The sequence below is a fragment of the Mus musculus genome, chromosome 1 (genome assembly GCF_000001635.26).
Source record: "Mus musculus strain C57BL/6J chromosome 1, GRCm38.p6 C57BL/6J".
In the NCBI taxonomy this organism is placed as follows: Eukaryota; Metazoa; Chordata; class Mammalia; order Rodentia; family Muridae; genus Mus; species Mus musculus.
In genome coordinates, this window is record NC_000067.6 from 9,601,267 (window position 1) to 9,628,474 (window position 27,208).

The 27,208-nt window shown below is 45.3% G+C and overlaps 1 protein-coding gene and 1 long non-coding RNA gene across 2 annotated transcripts in view; one reads left to right on the top strand and one right to left on the bottom strand.

The window, feature by feature from the left end:
• On the top strand, positions 1-25,876 carry Vxn (vexin). Its single transcript, NM_178399.4, has 6 exons — positions 1-384; positions 5,708-5,763; positions 12,046-12,208; positions 18,570-18,631; positions 21,327-21,418; positions 23,447-25,876. The coding sequence occupies exons 1-6, from the start codon at positions 318-320 to the stop codon at positions 23,628-23,630; spliced, it is 624 nt and encodes a 207-aa protein (NP_848486.1). The 5' UTR covers positions 1-317; the 3' UTR covers positions 23,631-25,876.
• Positions 1-27,208, bottom strand: part of 2610203C22Rik (RIKEN cDNA 2610203C22 gene) — a 70,261-nt gene that overhangs the window by 40,435 nt on the left and 2,618 nt on the right. The window contains exons 2-3 of the long non-coding RNA NR_015470.1: positions 19,689-19,816; positions 18,284-18,373 (exon numbers count right to left, since the gene is read on the bottom strand). This is a non-coding gene — a long non-coding RNA (RIKEN cDNA 2610203C22 gene). The remainder of the gene's footprint in view (positions 1-18,283; positions 18,374-19,688; positions 19,817-27,208) is intronic.

Sequence of the window (27,208 nt, forward strand, 5' to 3'; positions counted from 1 at the left end):
TCACTGCGGCAGACACTGGAAAATAAAATTGTTAAGTACATCCTAGCTGAGAGGGAGAGACGGAAGGCTCCGTGTTCAATCAAAGGTTTGCAATAATAGGAGTCATTTAAGAAAGAAAGAAAGAAAGAAAAAAAAAAAGACAGATGGGATTAGGAAATGTTGCTGCGGTGAGACTGTCATGAGAGGCACAGGCAGCCTGCCTTTTGTGGACCTGCACAATGATCACAGAGCCAGACTGGCTTAGGAGACCCTGGGACTAGGGCTCCAGAGAGAGGCCACGGGCTCCCGGACACCCTGCAGGGCAGGGGGCTGAGACCATGCATCAGATCTACAGCTGCAGTGATGAGAATATTGAAGTTTTCACCACGGTGATTCCTTCCAAGGGTGAGTAATAATCCTAACAACCGCTCTTGGCGTCCCCTATTGTGGCATCTTATGCGGGAGGTGACCCGGTGCTGTCGGACTAAGGTACACTAGTACTTGGTACCCTCGGGTCCCGAGGTCTGCTGGCTTCTTCGTGTCGATGTCATTTGATGTCCCCCTTTTCTGAAGAGGGGCACAAGGATAAACATCAATCATAGGGAAACAATCTATTCAGGCGGGGACGAGGACAGCATAGCCTTCCTGCTTCACTTAATTCGAAACGGACAACCCAGCAGGCTCAAAGGCTGGGACAATAAGTGATTGTTAAAGAGACAACGATGGAAACAAAATTTCCAGGGCAGCCTAATAAGCTTTCTTATTGTCTCCGGTAAAGGAAAAAAAAAGGGCAGGTTCTGAAGAGAGAATCAGCCGTTCCAAAGCCAACTCCATCTGACTTGGGAGGGAAAAGACTCCAGAAAGGCAATCAAACACCCAGAAAGGCAATGAAGCTGACCCCAGGCTGACTTATCCATAGGACCACAAAGGGAACTACCAAAAGGGAATCTTGACGTTATAACCTCTGGGTCCTGGCCATTGGTGCGGATCCCTGGGAAGGGCTTGTGAGTCCAAATTTGAGGAAGGGCCGATGATCCAGTCAGCTTTACCTTGCCATTGTTCTGACCCTGTAGCCCCTTGTCCTGCTGTGGCACAGGCTTACGCCTGGCTTGACTGTGATATTTGGCTAAAATGGTTTGAATGTTTGCTAGTGCTGGGAGCACACATTCAAACTATTCTTTTCTTCCTCTGTCCAATACTGAGGGGGGTTACCAGGGGTGGAGACTCAGCCTGGGCACAGGCAAACAGCTAAACATAAATTGAGCTCTCAACATCTACTACTGAGGGAAAGGGAGGAAAGGGGAAGTTGGGAGTGTGCCCATGTGTAGGAGTTGAAATTCGCTCTGGAGATTCTGAAAGTCAACCCTTCTGAAGAGGAATGAATTAGATCTGTGTGTATAGAGGTGGCCTTTCCATTTACTTTATCTCTGCCTTTTGTTTCTGTGGGTTTTTTGGGGGGGTAGGGTGGGGTTGCATTGCTAGTGGTGAACCAGTTGTCCATGCAAGGTAAGCAAGAGCTATACCGCTGATCTACCACATAAGACCTATAGATCAGTGTTGAAGGGGAAAGAAAAAGCAAGCTGAAAACCAATCTATGCTTAGTAGCATACTTGGAACTCTAAGATAATTGTGCATAGTATTTATGGGTACATTTTTGGAGCAACACATGCAAACAAGACTAGAAGGACCCATGTGTTATAAAATCAGTGAGGTCAGTGGCCCTGGAGAAGGGTGGAAGGAAGATAGGAGAAGGTGAGAAGGGGTCTAATCTCACTGTTAATTTTTGGAAAGTGAAGATTATGACTGCTTCCACTGAGAAGAGTGGCTCATATCTATAACCCAAGAAAGCTGAGAATTGTCAGGTCCAAGGCCAACTGGGGCATAGAGCAGCACACTGTTCTCAAGAGAAAAGAAAAGGTATGTCTCTTTCTTGTAAAAAGCAAGGGAGGAAAAGACCTTGACAACCTGGTTCTGTCTTTTCTGTACTGTGTGACCTTGGCCCAGCTAAATAATCTCTCCGGGCAAGAGTTCCCACTTCTGTAAAAGAGAAAAACAGGGTTTAGCTTCCAGGATTCTCATGGGGAATACATAGACTGATACATAGAACAGTTGTAATGGAGTTGGTACAATCACACACCATTAAACATGTCACATACAAAGTGATTTGAGTTTTCAGCCTGCATGTGTGTGTGGCCATGAATATGTTTAATTAAAGATAAATATTTGATCCTATATTCATCCATCATTGTACCTTAAACTAAGTTTTCACTGCCGGGGAGTTACTTTCTAGGAAGAATTATTTGCAGCTTTTGTAGAGGCCTCAGTGGGTGAAGCACATCTCTTTCCATGCCTTGCTTCACCCTGGAGGCTCTCAAGAACCTTTGAGCAGAGAGCTCCCACGGACAGAATGATGCTCTCAATTCTGAATCACTGTGAATGAAAGCAACAGATAGCCCTTATTACAGATCACCCAAAGTACTGCAGAACACAAGTTGGCTAGAGTTTGTCTAACAAGGTCTGAGCCCCCTGAGTGGACCATTTCCCAGAGGCTATGTATGAGCCATAGGCACCAATGAATGATCACTCTTCCTTGACAGGCTCAGCAGTGCAGGCAGTGTAGCCTGGATATCCTAGTGGTTAGAACTGAAAGCCTTAAACCTGGTGTAGCAGTACACATCTGGGGTACCAGCACTTGGTAAGTTACGGTGGGAGAATCATGAGCTCCAGGGAAGCCTGGGCGACATAGTAAGGCCCTATCTCATAAAGAATGTGGGGCTTTGGCTCAGTAAGCAGAGTGCCTTCCTCACAAACACAGAGAGCTGGGTTTAGATCCCCAGAACCATGTAGAAAGCTGAATAAATGGCACCTGGCCAAACTCCAGCAACAGGAGGGCAGAGACCAGTAGATCCTTGGAGCTCACTGGCAGCCAGGCTAGCCAAACTGATGAGCTCTCAGTCGATGAGGAGTTCAGTGAGAGATCTGTCTCAAAATTAATAATAATAGTAATAATAATAATAATAAATAAAGTAAAGATAGAAACCAATGAAGGAAAGCCATTCAGTGTCACACACTGACACACATACACACACACACAACACCCACACACTAACAAGTACATGTGCCACACAATATACACTAACAAGTACATACGCCACATGCACACATGTACACACACACAGTGTGGCCGCCATTCTTCCAAGAACTGAGTGAATGTTGTGACCCTGGAAACTTGCAGTGCTGTGGGATACGTGCGGCATGGCAACTCAGGGTGGAACTGAAGCTGACTAGCCATCACCATCAGGCTCAACCATTAGCATATCTGTTCACCACTTCTCTTTCCAGTGTACCTGTGTTGGGATCAACCTGACAGCTACACTGTTTAACAGACCTTGTAACATTGGCAGTAGAAAGTATTATGGTACTTTTAGTTTATCTTAAAGATATTAAACCATCAGCCAAGTCTAAAGCTAATGTGTGTCCTCTTCAATTCTAGAGACAAAGAATCCTTTTAGGAAATATGTGTCATAGAGACAACTCATAGTGACGTCTGAAGATATAAGCTGTTTCACTCAGAAGTTGTACCAGTACTTAATTCTAACAAGTTCCAAGAGAAGGGGTGGGGAGCCAGGGGCCAGCAGGAGGGAATAATGAGATGGGCAGGCAGCAAAAAGTTCCTAACCAAATCAGAAGTCACAGCCTTCCATCGGTAGACATTACACCTGGTTCTTCTTTGTGCCTTCATCTGGCAGAAAAGTTCTACTATTATTTCCTGGGTACACACTCTTTGCCAGGTTCTGAGCAAGGACTTTGTGAAGGCTGGTTCACTTACTCTTTGACATAGCCCTCTAATGTGAGTATCACTATCATCCCTGTCTGACACGTGAAGAAAGTGAGGCTTGAGAGAGTGAGAAAACTGCCTAGCCTGTCAAGTTCAGATTCATATCCAACTGGAGGAAGCGGGAGTCGCTAACTCCAAGCTTCACAGCTACAAGGCTTTGCAGAGGATAATGGGAACCACACCCTGATGTCACTCCTGTGATCTGTGTTAAAAAGCCAATTCAGACCAGGCGGTGGTGGTGCACATCTTTAATCCCAGCACTCTAGAGGCTGAGACAGGCATATCTTTGTGAGTTCGAGACCAGTCTGGTCTACAGAGTGAGTTTCAGGGCAGCCAAGGATACACAGAGAAACCCCTTCTCAAAAACAAGAAAGAAAGAAAGAAAGAAAGAAAGAAAGAAAGAAAGAAAGAAAGAAAGAAAGAGAGGAGAGGAGAGGAGAGGAGAGGAGAGGAGAGGAGAGGAGAGGAGAGGAGAGGAGAGGAGAGGAGAGGAGAGGAGAGGAGAGGAGAGGAGAGGAGAGGAGAGGAGAGGAGAGGAGAGGAGAGGAGAGGAGAGGAGAGGAAAGGAAGGGGAAGAGGGGGAAAGAGGGGGGAAGAGGGGGAAAGAGGGGGAAAGAGGGGGGAAGAGGGGGGAAGAGGGGGGAAGAGGGGGGAAGAGGGGGAAAGAGGGGGGAAGAGGGGGAAGAGGGGGGAAGAGGGGGAAGAGGGGGGTAGAAGGAGAAGAGGGGGGAAGAGGGGGTAAGGGGGAAGAGGAAGAAAAAAAATCAATTCCTTTCTAATCAGGATGGAGACATGGTAGGATTTTGATTCCATTAGATCACAGCAATATGGAAGGTATATGACTGGGGTTAGGGTGAGTATGTATATGCTCCCCTGATGTGAGGAACTTCGAGTAGTCGACCTCATAGAAATGAAAGGGAGGAACGCTAGTTACCAGAGCTGGGAACTGTGACTACTACTATAGTAAGATCACCTCGGCCCAGCCAAGCACTGTAACTATTTAATAGATAATTGATTTATTTACGGTTTTTTTCTCTCCAAGATAGGGTCTCCTCTGTTAGCCCAGGCTAGCTAGAACTCACTATGTAACCAAGAGTAACTTTGAGCTCCTGATCTTACTCCTGTCTCCATTTCTCAAGTTCTGAAATTATAGGTATGAACCAACACACCAGGTTTTATGTGGTACTGAGGGTCAAACCCAGAACTGCAAGCATGGCAGGCAGACACTCTCACAACTAGCTATATCTTTTCCTACTAAGCTGCTTTTAAATTATGGCAGTGTGTGTGTGTGTGTGTGTGTGTGTGTACATATGGATATATATTGTAAACTGTAAATGTTGCTATTTAACCACACTGGTATACAGACCAGGCACAGTCAGAGTGCTGCATACCACTGCCACCATCGATCTGACTTTTTCATTGCCCTGAACTGAAACAGTAATGCCCTGCTCTTCCAGCCCCCCAGCCCCGGGAATGACCAGTCTACTTTGTGTCTCTTTGAAGTCGACTGCTCTAGATACTTCATATAGGTAAACTTGAGAGCATGGACGAGATCTTCTTCTGTGTCTCATTTAACCTAGCACAATCTTTTCAAGGTTATTTATGCTCTCTTTACTTTTTTAAGGCTGAGCAATGTTCCAGTGTGTGGGCATACCATATTTGTTTATCCATTCATCTGTTGATGGGGGCTAGATTCTTGGCAACCTTTAGCTATTGTGAATGAGGCTATAAACATTTTGTTGTAGTCAAGCCAAGTGACATCTTAAGTTCCAGTGGAATTCTGCTTCTTCTCCCTGTCCCTTCCCAGTAACCCCACAACGGACAAATGCCCTCAGGTCTGTACTATAGCCTTACAGGCATTTTCTAACACCGTTTCTTTATCTCTTTCAGTGTCCAGTTCATCCAGGAGAAGAGTCAAGAGCTCTCACCACCTCTTGGCCAAGAATGTAAGGAAACATGTTTAGTTGGTTTTGATGTTCTTTGACTGACCTCTCCCTCTCCCCTGATCCCAAGGATGAAGGGGCAAGGGGTGTTTTCAGTGTCTGCTGTGGTGGTTTGTTCACTCAGACAAAATAACTGACAAATATCAAGCCTATGCCCAATAGTGCCCCCCAAATGTCCTCACTATGCCATTTGCCCCGGGACAGCAAAGACTTCATCCTGTGTGTGCAGGAGTTCATGATATGGATGTACCATCCTGCTCTAGGCATCTGTAACATTACATATAACATTATATATTTTCACCATCACCATTATAGATAATAGTGAAGTACTCATACAATTTCTTGTCACATAGGGCTCCAAGCAGAATAAACAGATGAAAGAATTAAAAAGGGATCATCCAGTAATGGTAGAAATGTTGAACAACTCAGAGGTTCCCAGCCTTCCACTGTCCTTTGCCTGCAGCCTCATCAACATGGGCTTTCAGTTTTAAGTTGTGCTTTGGTATTTTTATTTATTTTAAATTTTTATTGGATATTTTCTTCATTTACATTTCAAATGTTATCCCTTTTTCCAGTCCCCACCCCAGAAGCCCCCTACCCCCTACCCCTCCCTCTGCTTCTGTGAGGGTGTTCCCATACCCACCTCCCCACCCTCGAATTCCCCTACACTGGGGCATTGAGCCTTCAGAGGACCAAGGGCTTCTCTTCCTATTGATGCCCACCAAGGCCATCCTCTGCTATATATGTGGCTGGAGCCATGGGTTGCTCCATGTGTACTCTTTGTTTGGTGGTTTAGTCCCTGAGAGCTCTGGGGAGTCTGGTTGGTTAATATTGTTGTTCTTCCTATGGTTGCAAACCCCTTCAGCTCCTTCAGTCCTTTCTCTAACTCCTCCATTGGACACCATGCTCAGTCCAAAGGTTGGCTGAGAGCATCCACCTCTATTTGTCAGACTCTGGCAGAGCCTCTCAAGAGACAGCTATATCAGGCTCCTGTCAGCAAGCACTTATTAGCATCTACAACAGTGTCTGGGTTTGTTGTCTGTATACGGGATGAATCCCCAAGTGGGACAGTCTCTGAATGGCCTTTCTTTCAGTCTCTGCTCTGCACTTTGTCTCTGAATTTCCTCCCGTGAGTATTTTGTTCCCCTTTCTAAGAAGGACAGAAGCATCCACACTTTGGTCTTCCTTCTTCTTGAGTTTCATGTGTTTTGCAAATTGTATCTTGGGTAGTCTAAGTTTCTGGGTTAATATCCACTTATCAGTGAGTACATACCATGTGTATTCTTTTGTGATTGGGTTACCTCACTCAGGATGATATCCTCCAGATCCATCCATTTGCCTAAGAATTTCATGAATTCATTGTTTTTAATAGCTGAGTAAATGTGTAAATGTACTCCATTGTGTAAATGTACCACACTTTCTGTATCTATTCCTCTGTTGAAGGACATCTGGGTTCTTTCCAGCTTCTGGCTATTATAAATAAGGCTGCTATGAACATAGTGGAACGTGTGTCCTTGTTATATGTTGGAGCATCTTTTGGGTATATGTCCAGGAATGGAATAGCTAGGTCTTCAGGTAATACTATGTCCAATTTTCTGAGGAGCTGCCAGACTGATTTCCAGGCTGCGCTTTGGTATTTTTAATGCACTACCTTTATGTTGCCTACACATTCTTAGAGGCTAACGGTGCTTTGCATCTTTCACTTTACCTGCACATTTCTTCATATCACTACCAATACATCTGCACCATGTCTCCGAAGGAAGGTGATAATCTGCTGTCACAGATTTTGGACAGCACTATTATAGATTTTTTAATATTGTAATTTTTAAAAATATTTTTTCTGTTTTAAAGAAATGGTTGTTTCCATAAACATACTTTAGACTTAAAAAACAAAAGCAAAAACAAAACAAAACAAAACAAAAAGAATAATACATGTACATTGATCATCCTGATCAGGGCGGAGTAGCCAGTCAAGGGCAAGAGCATTGCCTACAGCTTTCCAGTTCCCAAATCAGCATGTATCCATTACAAAAATCTCAAACACTGTAAGGCTACTTACTTTATTTTTTTTACACCTTGCATTTTTCCTTTTTATTAAAATTTTATACAATTTATGTTCAGTAAAAATCCAAACGGTAGAAACAAGTAAACAAAGTCATGTATCCAGGTTCCAGTCACATGCCCAGAAGTTCTTTGTATCATTCTAGAAATGTTCTGTCCATATATAAATGTATTTATCATTATTAAGTGAAAAAAAAGACACGGGACCCTAATATATTGCTTCACAGCATGCTTTAAAAGCAACCATCTCATGGGTGTATTTCTCCTTGCATCCATCCGGACTTATCAGGACACTCCTTTTTAGAGGGCTGCCTGCCTGTGGGTGGAAGCTTGGATGATCTCCAGTATCTTACACAAGGGGGTAAGCAGTAAGAAAACGTTTTCCATGTACAGGAAGTACAGTTCTACTGATCAGAAATGCTGCAGGCAGAATCTCATGATGGACTCAGGCTTGCAAGCAGTATGGCAGGACCAGCCCTGCTGCCACCCAACCCAAGTCCCATGCGCCCCCCACCCCCACCCCATGCTGCTGCCACAGAGCTGCAGGGAGCAGGGAAGCCAGGGCCACACGCAGGTGCAGCTGGATCAGAAGCAGCCCAGAGAAAGGCAGGTTCCTTACTTTAAAATCACAAAATTCTGAAATACTTCAGAACACAGTCAGTAGAAGATGTATAGAGTTATTGACCACTCAACAGTTTTCCCTGTGAGTGTTTAATTCCTCTCTTTTGCTTGCTTCTATGTGAGTTGTGTAGCTTTATATAAGGACTTTTGGAAACACTGTTAGGAAAGAGAAGGTGTGTTGGTCGTGAGGTCCTGACCTCACTCTGATCCCTAAGAATTAAATACCTTGTCATAAGGAACATGAAAAGGAAAGTGTTGTTTGCAGGACAGTGGGTGTGTGCGAAAGAGGGGAGTGGGAGAGAGCACATGTCCAGCCAGAGTTCCAGTGCTCTAGGCTGGCAGATGCGGGAGGACGGCGCATGCTTGGGTGGGCATCTGGCTGTGTTAAGCCCCTGACCCCACACGGCGAGTGGTGGACAAGGGGCAGCCCCAGGTACCAGGTTCTCAGTCTCCCGCATCCCACGCTAGATACAGCAGAGGAGCTGAGAACAGAATAGGGGCCCCAGGGGTGGCACTCGGCCCTGGAGATAAGGGAAGAGGGTAGGGGGGAAGGGGGGCGCTGGGTGGTTCCCACACGGGCGAGAGTCCTTGGTCAGATCCATAGCTGGAGCATAGGAAGGCCTTCTGGTGGGAGGTTAGATGTGGTTTGTTAGGAGAAAGCCTATCCCATCGTTCAAGCACAGCTAGCCTTCATGACCAGAGACAGTCTGTGGTTTTAGAGCTTTATTGTAGAAAGGCAGGGGAAAAGAGAGAAGATAGAAAGAGAGAGGGAGAGGCCAGCTATGGCCATGTGGAGAGAAGGGGAAAAGAAAGAGAGAAGGAAGGCTAGAGACTAAGAGAGGTAAAAGCATAGAGAGAGAGGTGGGGCCAAGCAGCCCCTCTTATAGTGGGCTAGGCTCTCTTGCTGTTGCTAGGTAACTGTGGGGAAGAGTCTAGCCAGAATGCCAGAAGCTTGGGACATTGTCTATGTGACTGGTAGCCACATGCCTCTCCTATGGAGGCTGTGGGGGCTGTGGGGGCGGTAACTTCGACAGGAGCCAGGGGTTCAGGAGACGTGATGGAATGCCTTCCATCCTATGTAGGTGGAAATTCACACCCACCATATCCCACCGGGGTTCAAGATCTAAGCTCTACTGGAGACCAGGCTGTTTGTGCGTAGCCCATTGCCCCACAGTTGTTCACAGATAATTCAGAGTTAGAAAACTTTACTGCAGGGGTTTAGGCCTTATCCAGTAGCTTCCAGCTCCTCCATTTAGAAAGTCCTGGATTTAACCACAAAACATGCACACCAGGCTGGGCAGGGCAGCTGAAGTCTGATCCAGCCTGGTGGTACACATCTGCAATCTCAGCATTTTATAGCTGGAAGCCAGTGGGCTAGAAGTTCGAAGATATCCTCAGTTACATATGGAGCTGGAGGCTACACAGACTACATAAGGATATATGTGTGTGTGTGTGTGTGTGTGTGTGTGTGTGTGTGTGTGTGTGTGTATACGGAGCTTGGACTCTGGCTTGACCCAAAATGGAGTTATCATATTCTCCATTGATAATCTGAGATGAGAGAGGGTTTTATTATTTTAATATGCATTTAGTCACTAACAGTAAGCATATGTTATGGGTTTTGCTCATCTTTTCTCCATTTTCTATTACTTTTTTGAATTTTATTGTTTAGTAAAGAGTTTTATGAACATATATCCCTTACTATATGCCATGCTATGTGTTATATTAAGCTATATTCTATTTTAGTACTTGTTGTTCAACCACAGCTATGACCTGGCTTATCACTGAAACCCAAACCAGTACCCTGATATTTATTCTAACAATATCATTAAAGATACAGTTTCCTCCACTGACTTGAAATACCACCCTGTTATCATGTTTTTAAAAGCCCATTTACTCTTCTTCGGCATCCCCCTAAACCAACACTATAGTTCTGGGTGGTGAATTGAAGAGGGCCTGCCAAAACCTAAACTATAAGGGCTGAGCCCCTCTGCCTCCCTTGCAGATGTGCAGGCACCCAGGAGCTGACACAGAATGGGCCCTTGCAGAGCAGCTGTGTGCAGAAGGAAGTGAGTGGGGGAAGCCAAGCCTTGGGGAGGATGGGGCATTATGGAATACTGGCGCTTCTAATGAATGAGCCTCATGGAGTAAAGACAACCAGAATGAATGACTCTGTGTCCGGAAATCGATAAAATATGCAGAGTCTGCTCCCTGGCTGCCAAGATTCCCTTCATAACTCCCCGTATTAAGATAAAATGGCTACTATTATTTGTCTCCTGTTTTTACATTTAAATAATTTCAATGATTTAAGTACAGCAGCCCCTCAGTACCCTCAGGGATTGGTTCCAAGATGTCCACAGATACCAACATTCACATGCTCAGGTTCCCTGTGTAAATGGCACACACTACACACACAGTCCTCAGATATGCACTCTACTTTAAATCATCTCTGGCTCACAAATTTACCTAAAGATATTGGCATGTTATGAAAACCATGGCATGCCATCTGCTGGGAGATAAAGAACAGCCTCTGTGTGTGTGCAGTGGAGATTCAGGGTTAGGAATGTCATACAATACTTTGATCTTATCTTTCCCTTCCCTCCAGATCCTCCCAGCTCTTTCCAAACCCACCCAACTCCAAGTTCCTTCCCTCTCTTTGAAACAAACAAACAACAACACAGAGCATGGAATCAGATTTGTGTTGGCTGACCGACTCCTGGGGGAGGCCCACTGGAGTGTGGCTCCATTGGAGAAAACTGATTTTCCCTCTCCTCATGGTTGTCAATTCTGGGTGGCCTCTGGGCTAGTGTGGGACTTGATGCCCACTGCCCTTCCTCCACGCTGTGTCTGGACTAGAGCTTGTGCATGCCGCACAGTCTCTATAGATTCATATGTTCATCTTCCCTGTTGAATCTGGAAAGCAGTGGTTCTTACAATCTCTCTGCCCTCTCTTCTGCATAGGTAAATATAATGTTTTATTAACTTTTTCATACCGTGTGTTTTGATCATATTCACCACTACTCCCATTCCTAACTCATCCAGTTTCATGTCCTTTTATAAAAACAACCTACTAAGTCAGCTTTGTACTGCCTTCGTGCTATGGGTATGAGGCCATCCACTGAAGCATGGGTGATAGCATTGAAGAAAACACGCTCTTCCTTCAAGAGAAGCCATCAACTGTCGATGGCACTTCGGCAATGGGGGAGGACTCATGATCCCCTCTGTCCTTCCTGCTGGAATGTTGACTGGCTTGATCTTGGGCAGGCAATCACAACTGGGTCCTATCCAGAAAGGGCACTGCTTACTCTCGTCCTCCCTGACCTCTAGCTCTTATAGCCTTTCTGCCTCTCTTCCTCAATGGTCCCTGAGTCCCAGGATCCCAGTTACTGATGTACTGTTTATGGTTGAGCTCCAGCAGATGATGGTAATGCAACAACCACCTTAGCCTTTAGCACCCTTTTCTGACTTCCTGCCACCCTGGTCCAGGCTCACCTCGCTGTGGCCATTTATTCATTCCTTACAGTTCCCTAGTGGACATTAGGTGGGTGCGGTCCCCAGGCGCTGGGGGACTCTGAAGGATGACTAACTGTGCGTTTCACTCTGCAGGTGGTGATCGAGTCCGACCTGTACCCGCCACCAAGGCCCCTGGAGCTACTGCCTCAACGCTGTGAGCGCAGGGACACAGGTGACCGCAGATGGTTGCAGACTGGCCGGCTGCAGACTGCCAGGCCACCCGGGGCGCATCCCACCAAAACGCCCTCCAGACCTGGTATGTGTGTCTCAGTTCCCCAGGTTCAGGGACCCCTGAGAGCCAGTGATGTAGCAAAAGCGCAGTAACAGCTTATAGGTGTCCTATCCCTGGCAGACTTATTATTGAACATCCGACTTTGGGGGGTGGGAGGAAAAGGTACCTGCTATTGGATCTGACCTACAGCAACAGGAGCACCAACACCTTCACCTACACTGTTGCCACCTCCTTAGGTGCAGTGTGAGTGAAGATGATTGTGTGCCACGTGCTGCAAAGGTAGCTGTCGCTGTTCAAAAGATGTTCATCATTGTGCCCTGAGCAAGAGCCATGGGACTAGGAAGAAGCACAGTGCAGGCGTGTGTGTGTGTGTGTGTGTGTGTGTGTGTGTGTGTGTGTGCGTGTGTGTGTGTGTGTGCGCGCGTATGTGCGCACGTGTGTAGGGCTGATGGAGGTGTAGCTCAGGTAGAGGCCTTGAACTCATCCTCAGTACCATAACCACAGTTATAACAACCTAGCTGTACCTTTGGGGTAGGGTGAGGGGTGAGACTTCTCTGAGTAGACTTAGCTGTCCTGGAATTGCTGTTTAGACCATGGTGGTCTAGAACTTACAGAGATAGACCTGCACCTGCTTTCCCATGGACTGGGATTAAAGGCATGTGCCACCATGCCCAACTAGCTAAATTGTACCATTTTTTTTTAATTTGAACGACTTAGTAATATATAAAAAGAATTTAGGGACAAATCTATTTGAAAACTGGAAACAGTGATGTTACCTTGGATACTAGTTGTTTGGATTTTTTTTTTTTAATGGATTGCACCCTAAGCAATAAAAATAGGATTCAGCATCTAGCTTACTTGACCTTTCTCGTAGTATTTTCTCTTTAACTGATAGTTTAGGCATTTTTTTCTGTTGTGCCAACAACGTAAAGTTACTCATGTTATAATTCAAAAATACACAGATAATGGTGGCATACACTTGTAATCTCAGCATTTGGGAGGCTGAGACAAGAGAAGTGTCATGAGTTTAAGGTCAGCTTCGGGAAGATAGCCTACCTCAAGAACAAACAAAAACCGGGAGTTGGGAGAGGACAGCTCAGCTGATAAAGTATTTGTGATACAAATATCAGGGCCTAAGTCCAATCTCCAGACCCCACATAGAAAGCTAGGCGTGATTCCAACCCAGTACTGGAGCTAGAGATGGAAGCCAGAGGCAGGAGAACCTCAGGACTCCCTGGCCAGCCTAACATGCAAGCTTCAGATCTCAGTGGAAGACTGTCTAAACAAAGCAGATGGCATCAAAAGAAAGACACCTGAGCCTTCATCTGCTGCCCTTCACACACCCACAAACACTAACATGAACACACACAGGGAGGGAGGGAGGGAGGGAGGGAGGGAGGGAGGGAGGGAGGGAGGGAGGGAGGGAGGGAGGGAGGGAGGGAGGGAGGGAAGGAGGGAGGAAAGGAGGGAGGGAAGGAGGGAGGAAAGGAGGGAGGGAAGAAGGAAGGAAGGAAGGAAGGAAGGGAGGGAGGGAGGGAGGGAGGGAGGGAGGGAGGGAGGAAGGAAGGAAGGAAGGAAGGAAGGAAGGAAGGAAGGAAGGAAGGAAGGAAGGAAGGAAGGAAAGGAAAGGAAAACTTTGTCATTAATAATTTTGTGTTTTACAGGAACTGACATGATTCTCTGTTGACTATGTTCTTTAACAATCTTCTCCCATTCCATGATCCTCTTTTGTTCCAAGTTTCATTGTGATTGTTGTTTGTTCTAATTGTTGCCTTTCCTAGGCATCATACTAAGTTTCTTTGGTCACACCCTGCACTTAGGATCGAAGGTACAAGAAGATAAAACTAAGCGACATTTTCAGCCAATGTCGATTGCATACATGTAAATAGGCTGGAAACATCAGAAAAGCCACAGTCTGACTTGCAAATTAAGAGGAGATAGATTTTTCTCTGTGTCTATGTATATATATAGGTGAGTGGGTGGATGTGTGTGTGTGTGTGTGTGTGTGTGTGTAGAAAGAGAAAAATAGGCAGAATATTCCTCATTGCTCCAAAAATCATAAAGTGAATTTAGCATCTATGCTTCTCAAATTATTGTGGATACAAGAGTCAGCTAGGGGGCTTTCCTGATGCAGATTTTAATTCAGAAGAACCCTGGTCCACTAATAGATCCCAGGGTTTCATTTCTGATATGGCACTGCTCTTGCAGCTACAGGGTCAACAGACTGACTAGCAGGGGGTTAGAAAGAAGTTAATGTAGTGGTTTCCAAAATGGGGTCCCAGGAGCAGCACCTGGAACTATGTTGGATGTTGGAAAAAAAAACACATTTTATGTGACTAGGAATTCCAGAACTAAGGCATGTCAATCGATCAGTGTTTTACACACACACACACACCCCTCAACCGTGCTGCAAGGCAGATCGTGCTTTTTCTAATCTTCCATTTGACCTACTGCCATCACCCTCTGCCAGATCACAGAACAGAAAAACCAATGCTGTAGAAATTGTTTGACTCATGCAAGGTGACATTCCTTGGCAGCCACAGAGACAGGGTACAAAACCAGTCTCCTGATGTAATGGTCAGCACTGTATCTCCTGGCTGTCTAGTTTTAGGGGTCACTTTTATAGTTTTTAAGAGTATCTCATAATGTAGTCCAAGCTGACCTCAAACTCATGATCCTCCTGCCTCAGCATCCCAAGAGCTAGGACCATGAGTGCATTACTATGGTTGGCTGCTTTCACAACTTTGCAGGTAGTTCGTGTCCTCTCATACTGCAAAGTCAGTCTTTATTCTGAAGACAAGAGCAGTAGGTTATGAAATGGAAAGTCTGTTCAACATGTGACTGTCAGCTCATGCAGGGATGTTCTACTCAGGTTTGGGTGGGGAAAAAAATAGATTCAGCTGGGCATTGATTCAATTCCCTCAGAACTTCCAATCTGATAGATTCCAGGATGGGTTGGAGGAGTGTTGCTGAGCCAAAACCAAACCTTGATGCTCTCCAAGGAAAGGCTAGGCACCAGTCCATGGGTGTCAATTCTTACTCCCTCCTGTCAGTAAGCTGCATGTCTCTAGGGACATCAATCAGATCTAGGGGATTGCTCTTTCTTTGAACTGTAGGTCAAGGCTCTTGGATGCTACAGACATGTCAGGTAGGAGAGAGGTGAGGAAACTTGGAGATCACAGGGATACTATAGGTAGAACCAACTAAGACATTCCCATAGTGTCAAATACTGGAAATGGACAGTGCCCACATCCTGGGCCTGGAAAACTAACCATTTATAGCCCTTTTTCCCAGAGATGAACTAGGGCACTTCAGAACCAGCTTATCAAAATAAGCTAAAATGTATCACCTTTTACCAAGCATGGCTGTCCAGCTTTCCAGAAAGTCTCCAGCTTCGTCCCTAATGCTTCTGTATCCTTCCCTCCCACTTTATACACTAAGCTGGCAGTGTCACCCCCAGACAGCTCTTGCCTTACCACTTTGTAACCTACCTCAAGCTTCCCAGCCACAGATCCACCATGTCTCACATATGTGCACAATGACAGCGAAGGGCCTCAGCCTCTGGGGCCCTCTCCCTCTCCAAAGTTCCCAGAATGTTCTTCCTAAGACAGGGGGCTTCCTTCCTCTGTCATCTTTTGTTTTTCACACTGCTCTCTCTTCCTGCCCACCTGCCCTTCAAGCCATGATGGCTAACCTCCTGGGACACCCTGTCCTTACCATCCTAACCCTGCAGCTCGGGGTTATTCTACCTCGCGTAACCCTGATGGCCCAGTCCATTATGTTGCCCTGAGCCTTCACTAGTGTTACTTCTGCAGATCTCCTTCTCTGTATACAAACTCCATCCCTTCCTGAATTGGAATATGCTGTCCCTTAATCAAGTGTCCTCGGGTCTTTGAAAGGTCTAATACTCCCTGAAATCATCTCTATCTGTCATTTTAGTTGCTTTTCTGTTGCTGTGATAAAACACTGCAATCAAGGCAACTTACACAAGGAAGGGTTTATTTGGGTTTACAGTTCCAGGGGGCTAGTAACCATAAAGGTTACTAGCTAGTAAAGGTTTCTAGGGCTAGTAACCATAAACAAGGATAGTGTGGCAGAGAGCAAACATGGTGGCTAGAACATCAGATGTGGCTGAGAACTCATATATCAAACGAAAAACAGAAAACAGAGAGAGCAAACTTGAAGTAACACAAGTCTTTAAACTTCTAAAGCCCATCCCCAGCAAGGCTACGCCTCCTCAGCCTACCCAAACAGATGTACCAACTGGGAACCAAATATTCAACTGCCTGAAGATATAGGAAACATCTCATCCAAACCACCACATCTGCCTTCAGATTAATGGCTATGTATCACCAATGCCTTGGGTTCCCCAACTAGAGCATGTAAATTATCATGGTACCTCCTCTCCCTTTATGGTGACAGTAGGGACTAAATGAGGGTGTAACTGTCTCTAGATCAGGCACAATTGATTTCAAGACCCATTTAAGATGTTAGACTCTACAATGCTCAACCCCTTTATGGGAAATGGCATAGTAATTGCATATAATCTATACACATTTGTCTTTGTCTACTTTAAATCTTCTGTAGATGATTTCTTAAATACCTTATGTGATATAAACATTATGAAAGTCGTGGTTATACTGCATTGTTTAAGCTAGGGCAACAAGGAAATTAAATATGAACTTGTTCAATACAGGGTTTTGTGTTTTGTGTTTTGTTTTTTGTTTTGAAAGAGAGTCTCATGATCTGTGGTATGCCTTGGACTCACTTGCTTTGAACTCTTCCTCCTCCCACCTTCACTTTCCTTGTTGGGATTACATGCATGGATGTGTGCTACCTTGCTTCATGCAAGTATTACCATGCCTCTCTCTCTCTCTCTCTCTCTCTCTCTCTCAATATATATATATATGTATATATATATATATGTGTGTATATATATATATATATATACATATATATATATACAACTTAATCATTATTATTGTTATTGTTGCAGTACTGGGTATTGAACCCAGGCTCTTTCCTGTCCTGAGCAAGTTGCCTACTACTGGACCAAACACCCAGCCGCACAAATGCAATATTTTTAAGTACTTTTTAACTATGAATGTGGGGCCTACAGGTAATGAGGCCAACCATCATTGTGCAGTTTATGCCCAGCTCAACGCCTGGCACACTTTGAAGATAAGCTGCTGATACTAATTATCCAAGTGTACCATTTATTGTGGTTTGATCTTGGCAAGGTTAAAGGGGAATTTTCTAGACCAACTGAATTTAGTAGCATCTGTCTTTGGGTAAAACCATAAGGGGAAAAAAATGATTCATGAATTAGGCAACTCCTGGAGCAGGTTCTTCACTTAACCAACACCACTGGCAGGCAGAATCTACAGAAAGGCACAGAAAACAACCAAGCAACCAATGAATCAACTGGTTCTCACTTAACTAGTAAGTTGCTTTCAACCCAGCCAGCCGGCAAGCCACTGGATATGTGTAACCATTTAAGCTCAGCTACTACGATGAAATGCTGTTGGGTTGGGTTTGGGCATACCCAGTCCACTCTAAAGTTGCCTACAAAATATACAGATCTGCATGGGTTCCTGGCATCCAAACTCAGTCATCAGATTTGCATTGCAGGTGCTTTTAGCAACCAAGTCATCTTCCAGCTCCTACAATTTCTTATATTGGCATGTATATGATGAAGTTGGAAGAGAGAATATGAGACAGGGATGAGATCTAAGTGAGGGAGGGAGCAGGAAAGGAAGGCAAGCAAATATGAGACAAAGCAGACAGGACTGGAATGAGGGAGAAGGGGGAGACCAGCAGGAAGAGCGAGGACTAGGGTTGGAAGTGGAGGGGTAGGGTGGGTTTGAGCAAAGTACACAAGGAAATGCCATCATAGTGAGACCCATTCTTTTAACGAATTTCTTGTGAATTGAGGTCTAAGGAAAGTAGGAAGTGCTGAGGCCACATTCCATGAGCACCTACTGTGAGCAGACACAGTGTTAAATGCTGTGTTTTAGTTGACTTAATTTTTTCCGGCAGTTTGAGGCTCCCAGCAAAACTGAGCTGAAAGCACACATACTTTCTATATCTGCCTCCTACCTGCACATGTGTGGCCTCCTCCACTCTGAACATCCCACAGCGGCATACTTCTCATAGCTGTTGAGCTGCATTGAACTTAGTTCCAGCTTCCTGGAAGAGAGTAAGGGGTGACCCCACTTGGCAGTTAGCATTGCCTGCCAAGCATCATAGTCCTTCACTGCTTGGTACAAAAGCCCAGAGAAATTCCTTTCTCGGCTGGATAGCTAGCAAGATAATTGATTCAGGAGCAGAGAGAGGCAGAACTCTGAGTACAACTGAGTAATGTCTTTTCTGTTCAATCTCACAGTGGGGATTTCTGAACCCAAAACATCAAATCTGTGTGGGAATCGAGCATATGGGAAGTCGTTGGTAAGTAAAATAAGCCAGATTAATTGTATGCACTGTGCTCAAAACTTCTTGATATGTCTTTCTGGTGCCAGAAAGAGATAGTGTCCTTTGCCCTGAGCTGAGGATTGTTAAAAAAGCAACACTGTTGTTCTTCGCTCTTGGAAATAGCCACTCTGTATACTCAGGATACATTACTCTCTGCTCCTCTTTCAGAACCAGAATTCAGTTTACATGCAAACAGAAGCTGTGACTTGCTAGCATCTCATGCATGGGGGAAGACACAAAGGATCTGGCCAGATAGCAATGCCCAATTAATTCCCAGGTGCAGCTCTGGGGTAAAAGGATGTAACGTTCTCTAGCACTAAGAGAGGCTGTATTGCAAGCCCAAAACACATGGCACCGCAACATTTGCTTATGGCAGACTCGGCGTCTGGAGAGGGGTCTCCCCTTGCCTTGCATTTGGATTCATTCTGCTAAGTGTTTTCTGTTTAACAAACAGAAGCATTGCAGAAATCTCTTTCTTCTTGTGGGACACTAATATCATCATAGATGCTCCACCTAAACCTAGTTACTGCCCAGAGGCTCCACTTCTAAATACCATCACACTACAGGATAGGTAGGGCCTTAACAAATAAGTTTAAGTCAGGCACAAACATTCACTCCATAACAACCAGTCATTTCAGGACAGGGTACTTCTGGGAGCACCCTTTATGGGTCAGGTTCACTGAGACTCGAGGACTGAAGGGTAAGATGTATATTAGAGATCAATACCAGTCTTGAGGGAAGAGAGGTAGCTTAGGTGGAGGGAGTAACTGAACTAAGATCCAGGCTTAACTCTTTCATGTGTAGGCTCTAGGGTTTAAGTTGCCCACACAGATGAGTCTCAACGGGGTGCAAATGGCTCAACTTTTGTCTTCCTTCCTCACTCCATTAGGGTGTGTGAACTATCCCAGAAAGCATGTGACTCTGGGCAAGGTGGCCTGCGGCAGAAAGACACTTTCCTACTCTCTGCCCATCCTGAAGTTGAACAGTTTGTCCTGTCTTAAAGAGGGATTAGGGGGCATGTCCCCATATTTACCTCCACTTTTTCTTCATACTCTTCTAGGGATGAGTGTGGCGCTTCCTCTCACCCAAGAGAGTCAGTGATGAGTGGGAATCATCTCAGACATACCAGGCTCTAGCAGCAGCTGCTGCTCAACATGAAAACTAGAAGAGATGACAGAAGCATTCAGGGCCAGCCCCTCATCCTTGTGGAACAAATTAGACAGATATGGGTATTCATGCTCTGGACAGGAGACCTAATCCAAGGACTGCAGTAAAGTCATTATATTGGAAAAAGTATACAAAAGGAATCTAGTAGCCTGGGATTCCTGATCCCAGGCCCCAGAGGAGGTTTAGATTGTGCCCTTGGCAGATAAGCAGCTGTACCAAGGAACCAAAGAAAGCTGGGGTAGTGCAGGGTGCAGATGAAGATAAAGAGGCACAATCCGCACTTCCATGGGCCTGGAAAGAGCGGAGCTATGCCCCATCACTCATCCGATGTTCGTTGTGCAGAGGCAGGAGAGAGACCCAGAGCCTGCCCATCTAAATATGTTTCAGTGCTGACATGGATGAGATAGGACTAAGGAAGGGGCAGGAACCAGGCATTCCCTTCGAGAGCTAAGGAGCTATGGGCTGTTAGCTGAACCATTGGCATGATAAGGAATAGCTAGGGAGAGGCCACAAGGTGGCACAGTAACTCTGCACTCAACCTTCCCCACCCCAGGACAGGGGTAAATAATGATGTCCTTGACCTGGAATTTTTCCAGAGACTTTGGGAAATGTGGTGACTTAACATTTTGATGAGGCTTGGAACAGAAGAACAAAGCAAAGTGTATGCCCATTGATGAAGCAACTGCTGGACTTAGCCCTGATTAGGCCGTCAGTTAAGTTTCAGTTCAACACGGGGATGAGGAAGGATCAGCCCAGATGCTCTCACTTGTCATGCAGTTTGTCTAGGGACCAAGACAGTAACTAGAGAACTACAGAAAGAAAAATAAAAACGTGAGAAGGCATGATTTATCACGTAGTCTATATAGTGCTCTGGAGACACTGGGTCAGACAAAGGTGAACATGGTCACCTTTAAAGGGCAGAGCTGCAAGTCAGCTTGCAAGACCTCAAAGAGAAAGAGCAGAGTCGGCCTGAGTCTTCCATGCTGAGGTGTTGGGTTGGGGGTGGTTTCAGAGTCCAAGCAGGACATGGACAGTGTAGCAGGCCTAGGCACAAACAAGGTCTGAGTGGACCATGATTTGGAAGGGGCAAGAAAGCAAATGGAAAGGCTCATGCTGGTGTGGGCAGCAGGGCTGAAGACAGACTCTACAGAATTGAGAATCAGACTCTAGCAGTGGAAGGGAAAGGGTGACAGCTCTCTTGGAAGGTTGAATGGCTTTCTCACACATGTCTGTAGGCTAGTGACTCTTAGAGTCCCAGGACCAACTGTTTCACAGACTTTGTTCAATTCAGCAATCCCAGGTAATGTCCGACCTGCTAAATCAGACACTGTGTGGGGCTGGTACCACAGAAGGCCTCCATCATGTCTGACACTGACTGGGGGAGGACTGTTGCCTGGGTTGGAGGATGGTACCTTTAGAGAGCCCTCTTATAAATGGCTCCAATAAATGCCAGAATGGGAATGTGGTGCCATCTCAATTCTTTCCCCGTTTCCTTGAAACACAGATTCCTCCAGTGGCTAGGATCTCGGTGAAAGCTCCAGCAGGGGCGGAGGTGGCAGCCAAGGGCTCAGAACATGGAGCTGTTCTGGGAAGAGGGTAAGTCTACTGCTTTCCTGCTGTGCTGCCTACGTGGCTCTCTGCCCATCCATCCATCATGAGCAGGAGAGGAACAGGTGGCCAATTCTTCACTCACTTATTATGCACACCAAAACCCATGGTGGCTGTAAATTACCTTGTAATGAGGCCTGAAATCCTCTGTTCAGCTATCTCACATCAACTGCTTGCCTGGGATTAAGCTGGAGTATTTTCATGGTTTCCACCTCATTAACACTGCTCTTGGGGCTTTGTTTAATTAGATGAATGTAATCAGGAGTCATATCCAGAACCTCTGTAGATGGTGTCAGGAATGCCTCATGAATTCTTTTAGGGACCCTCACCCACAGGTAAAAAAGTGTGTCAAATCGTTTTCAGGCCAGGTATGCAGCTCGGAGGTCCAGTACCTGGCTAGTTTGTGTGAGGTTCTGGCTTTCATCCCCAATGCTGCAAAACAAACAAACAATAAAGCACAGGTTTATTCAGTTTACACTTCCACAGTGTAGGAAATAAGGAAGGGAACTCATCAGGGCAAGAAGCTGGAGGCAAGAGCTGGTGCAGAGAGCACAGAGGGGTGCTGCTTAGTGGCTTGCTCAGTCTGCTTTCTTATAGAAACCAGGACCTTCAATCCAGGGATGACACCATCTCTATAGGCTGGGCCATCCCCCATCAATCGCTAATTGAGAAAATGCTCTACAGCTTGATCTTATGGAAGCTTATTCTCAGCTAAGGTTCCCCCCTTTCTGATGACTCTAGCTTAGTTCAAGCTGACATAAAACTCACCAGCATATAAAGCTTAACTCAAACTGCTGACATTTTTTGAGAAACATCTAATTCAGTGACTGGGAAGCGGCAAGCTCAGGACACAGGCTAAAAGAACATCTTAATCTATTTTCTTTTGTTAGTTACAAAATACCACCAAGTGGTAAATCATAAAGAAGAGAGGTTAATTTGGGTGTAATCCAGTGCCAATGAACTGTACCCAAAGATGGCTTCTCTGTAGACAGAGTCCAGAGGTCATGCAGGGCATTCACACACACAGAGACACTCTCATATATGAGAGATATATGCAAGCTGGCTTTTATGACAGACCCATTCTTGAGATAATCTACTAACCCAAGAATCAGTTAATCCTTTCATGAGGCAAAACCTTAATCTAAAAGGTTCTACCCTGGTCTTTCCTCTTTTTATTTTGGATGCTGGGACTGGAATCAAGGCTTGCATGTGTGAGGCAAATACTCTTCCACTGAGTTGTATCTGCAGCCCTTGTTTGATTTTTGATGCTTGATGTTTGGTTTTCTTATAGCATCATCCAAGCTAGCTTGGAATTTGAGATCTGCTGTTTTTGTCTCCTAAGGGCTGAGAATACAAGTGTGGTCCCTGATCTTTTCAGATCTCAATTGGAGATTAGGAATCAAGATGAGTTGTTGAAAAGCAGACACAATCAAAGTATATCTAATATTGACCAAAGGAAGTAAAACCCTGGGAGTTAAAGTGGGAACTTTCAGGATGGAGCCTCTGAATGTCAGAGGGGCGGTGGCTGTCGTGGACTGGTCAGGTAGACCAGAAAGACTATGCCATTCCTTGATAAAAGTTAAGCTTTCTAGGCTACAGTGCTGCATGGTTTCTCTAAGCCCAGCCACCCCTCCCCCACCTCACCTGCCTATCTCTATACTAGAGATCAAATCCAAGCCTTATACAAGTTGGGCAAGCACTCTACCGCTGATCTACCACCTCATAACTCAGTGATTTCTACTGGTTAGGCGAGCAAGACTCAAAACATAAGGAAAGGAGCCCAGATCCCATAAATCTCTGTGCTCATGGTCATCTCTTTGTACCCCATCTTAGATGAACCCCAGAGACATTCCTGTGGGTGTTGTGACCCTCCAGCTATGCAGGACATGGACATAGGATGGAGGAGGAGAGGAGAACACTGGCTGGCCACTCTCCTCAAAGTTACAACTTAAGTCTGGCTCAGTGCAGTAATTGCCTTTCCTGCTCCATCCCCACCCCACTCTGGTTTTCATTTAGATCCAGACACCTCAAGAAGATAGCAGAAGAGTACCCAGCCCTTCCCCAGGGAGCAGAAGCCTCCCTGCCATTAACAGGCAGTACTTCCTGTGGCGTCCCTGGCATCCTACGAAAAATGTGGACCAGGCACAAGAAGAAGTCTGAATATGTGGGAGCCACCAACAGCGCCTTTGAAGCCGACTAAACTCGACATTTCATGGGCACCTTGCATTGGTCAAGGTTCGGAGGAAGATAGAAGAGTTGAGGACTGGGACTGAGCCACCCTCCCCTCTGCTGGTTGCTGGTCCAAACACATCATCATTCCTTATACTCTGACATGGGGCATGGAAAGTAACATCCTCAGAAGGCAAGAAAGCTGTTCCTCAGAACTGCTAAAGCCATTGGTCTTAAAGTCGTATTGGTCAATTACAAAGGTTATATACCTACTTTTAGGCAAAGCTATACCAAAAGCAAACTTTCCTGGCCTGTTTAAAAGCCTCCAAGGAAAACAGAAGGCAGTTGATCTGTCTTCTTTGTGAGTTTTCCCAAAACGTATGGTTTCTGGTGTAAATGTAAAAGTTTGATTCTGAGGTACTCAGAACACAACAGTTCTTACTTTTCCCATCCCATGTCTGTTTTCCCTTGATGAAATACAAAATGCTTCATCTTTGCTTTGTTCTAATATCTACTTAACAGCAACCATTGCCAATCTGCTTTGCTAATCATGGGCATGACTGCATGAGCTCTCTCTCTTCTTTAGGTGCATTCTTGTCTATAGAAAAGCACTTAAAATCCCAATGTTAATTTTAATGTCTAATATTTTGTGATGTGGTGCAATTGACAAGCTTTGTATAGTGACTTTAATCCAGAGAGCATTCTCCCATCATTGTCTCTTCTCACCATTACAAACCCTCTGATAAGAAAGCACTGTGGTCCCCAACCTACAGATTGGGACACTAGAGCATCTGGATGGCAGTATGTGACTTAACAGCAGCTTGTGGGACTGTCACCAGGTCTGAGCATCTCTAAAATAACTGATTTAAGAAAGTCTTTAAATGGAGAGAAGAATCTGACAATGTTGGAACAAAGAAGTGATTCGAATGAAATACATCATTGTGTATTAGATAATTAAGACGGGTGCAGAGAACAGGGACCCCAACACGTAAAGAGGTTCAGACAGGAGGATCACATGTTTGGGACATGCCTGGACAGCCTAGCAATATCCTGTCTCAAAAACAAAACAAATCATGCATGGACACACACACAAACAGAGAGGGAGAGAGATTATGCATAGATGAAACCAGAAGAAATCGCCATTTTTGTAGGTTGAAACAGCTGAAAATCAATTTCCTGTGGCTCAAACTAATATTTACTATCATTTAAAAATGATCATGTAAGAAATAATGGTAATCAAAGCTATCATTTGTTAAATGCCTACCTGCCTTGTGCTGAGCACAGTGTTGAACACCACGCATGAATTAAGCTATTCTTTCTAACAACTAACTTGGGTGGATTTTCTCACTGTATATGTTGATACTAATTCAAAAAAGTTAAGTGATTAGATTGAAGTCGCCTAACTCTAGGTGTCTAACTTTAATGCCCATATTGTATCTTCTCCTTCACACAAAATAAGGAAAAGGGAAGGATGGAAATCAGCAAAACGTCTTCCTCTGCAATGGCCTGGGAAGAGGCTACCTGGAGCACAGCGTGGAGATGAGGTATCAGAGTGCAGAGACTGGTTAGTGGTATCTGCCTGTGAAGTGGTCGGTAACATAGACCTTATATATTTCTCATCTGTGGCTTAAATTCTGCCCCCCGGAAGTCTTGTTCCCTAATTAAGAGGTTTAAATTAATCCGACCTTCTTAATGAAAGCAGAAACTCCGTGGTAAACTCTACCCTAAGGTTATGTTGAGACTCCGCAGGTGTTGGCACAAGCACGAGTTTGAACTGTTTGGGTATCAGGCTTGCTTCTGCTGTTCTGTGGATTCTGCTTTCCTGTTCCTGATGCTCTGGATAAACTGAAACATGGCGGTAAGTCAAACCCAGACTTCCAGGCTCTTGCCTTGCTGATTGCTGCCCTCCCACCTCTGCTTTAGACCCTGAGCATCTGACCCTCATGTCCAAACATAGTCTGGACACTTGGGCATCAAGTGCTTTGTCCCAGTGAACCATCTAATGTCATATACAATATTAAGTTGGAATCCAGAACAAAGTTAGGGATAAAACATGTCACAGAGTCTCCAACGATTGAATTTATTTAACTTAAAATTGATGTCTTAAATGTGTGTGTGTGGCTCCTGGAGATTTATTTTATATGTAGACTGGGACTCATTTATTTATCTTTAATTTAAATATTTAATGGTGAAATGTTTGCCTTCTGTAGAACATTTCATTCAAATAAAAATAAAGGATGCCTTGTTAGTGACATTAATAAACCACTTGAAGATTGTGTCTGAGGCTCCCTCGATCAATGAGAGAAGGTTTGCACAATGGGAAAGATTTATGCATGTGGGCCTCACTGCTCCCTGAAATGAGAGGGAATCCAGCATGCTCTTTCTATCCTGAGGCAATGTCTAGGTCTGATATCACAGGCCCTGCCTCCAGACAGCACCAGGGCCTCTGCTGAAGGGACTGACTGAATGAGGTATAATCCCAGGGCTTCCCTCCCGCCTGCTGCTAAGGCGTTTCCGTAGCACCCATAAATTCCAGGGTCCCAGTGACCCTCCTCGGCCTGCTGGCTTCTCTGCCTTGAAAAGATCCAAACTTCCTCCTCTGTGCCCACCTCATGCCTCCTTGCTGGAGACTGCCCCCCCCCCATGACTCACCACGGCACAGCCACTCACAAAAGGATGCCAAGGCTGACTGCCGACGCCCATCTGGCAATAACCAAGATTGGAGTCTGCTTGAACCAGAGGCAGGGTTTCCAGGACATGTAGGGTAATAAAACTGCCTCTGTTAGGACAGAGGCCAGTCACATATTTCCGTTCTCACTCTGGAGATACCCTACCCCACCCAGCACCAAGGTTGCCTAGAGCTGGCAGATGGGCAGTGGGTAGGAAAAGCAAGGCAGCCAAGACCAGTTTTAAAAAGGAATCATGTGACAGGTCGTTTCTGACACAAAGTTGGCAGGGACAAAGGGATAGACAAGGAAGAATGCAGGCAAAGAAAGTTCTCTGGAGAATTAGAATTTGCACTCCATCTCTAATGTCACGGGAATGTCATCCTCTACCAGGAAGCCCAAGAAGTTCCCAACAAATGCATCCCTGTCTCTCTCAAAGGACAAGGAAAAAAACTGTTCTGAAAACTAGCCCACACACCTGGTCATTTGATTTTTACTTTGTCACATGGGACCGGGGACACAATTCGTTATCTACCAATATACCCTCTGTTGGGTAGGAGCAAAAAAATAGAGAAATGGCAACAGAGAAACCTAACACGCAGAATCATTATGGAGAGGGTAGCTAAGCTTGTTACAGGCTGCACACTCCTGGCCCTTGTTGGAGTCTGTAGAGGTATCCAAGCTGAGAGGCTCTTACAACTCTGTTTTCCCCACATCTCTCACACTTCTCAGGCCAAACACAAGCTCGCTTTCTGGGATACCACATCCTATACCTCACTCCTCCCATTTTCCTCAGTACTAGGATTTAATTCAAGGGTCCTCTGGCACTAGGCAAGCATTGCTGGGCCACAGATCCAGCCCTTCCCTATCCCATTTTTAAAGTCTATTTTGAATCACTAAGCTACCTGACTGACCTCAAACTCAAAGTTCTCTTTCACAGGGC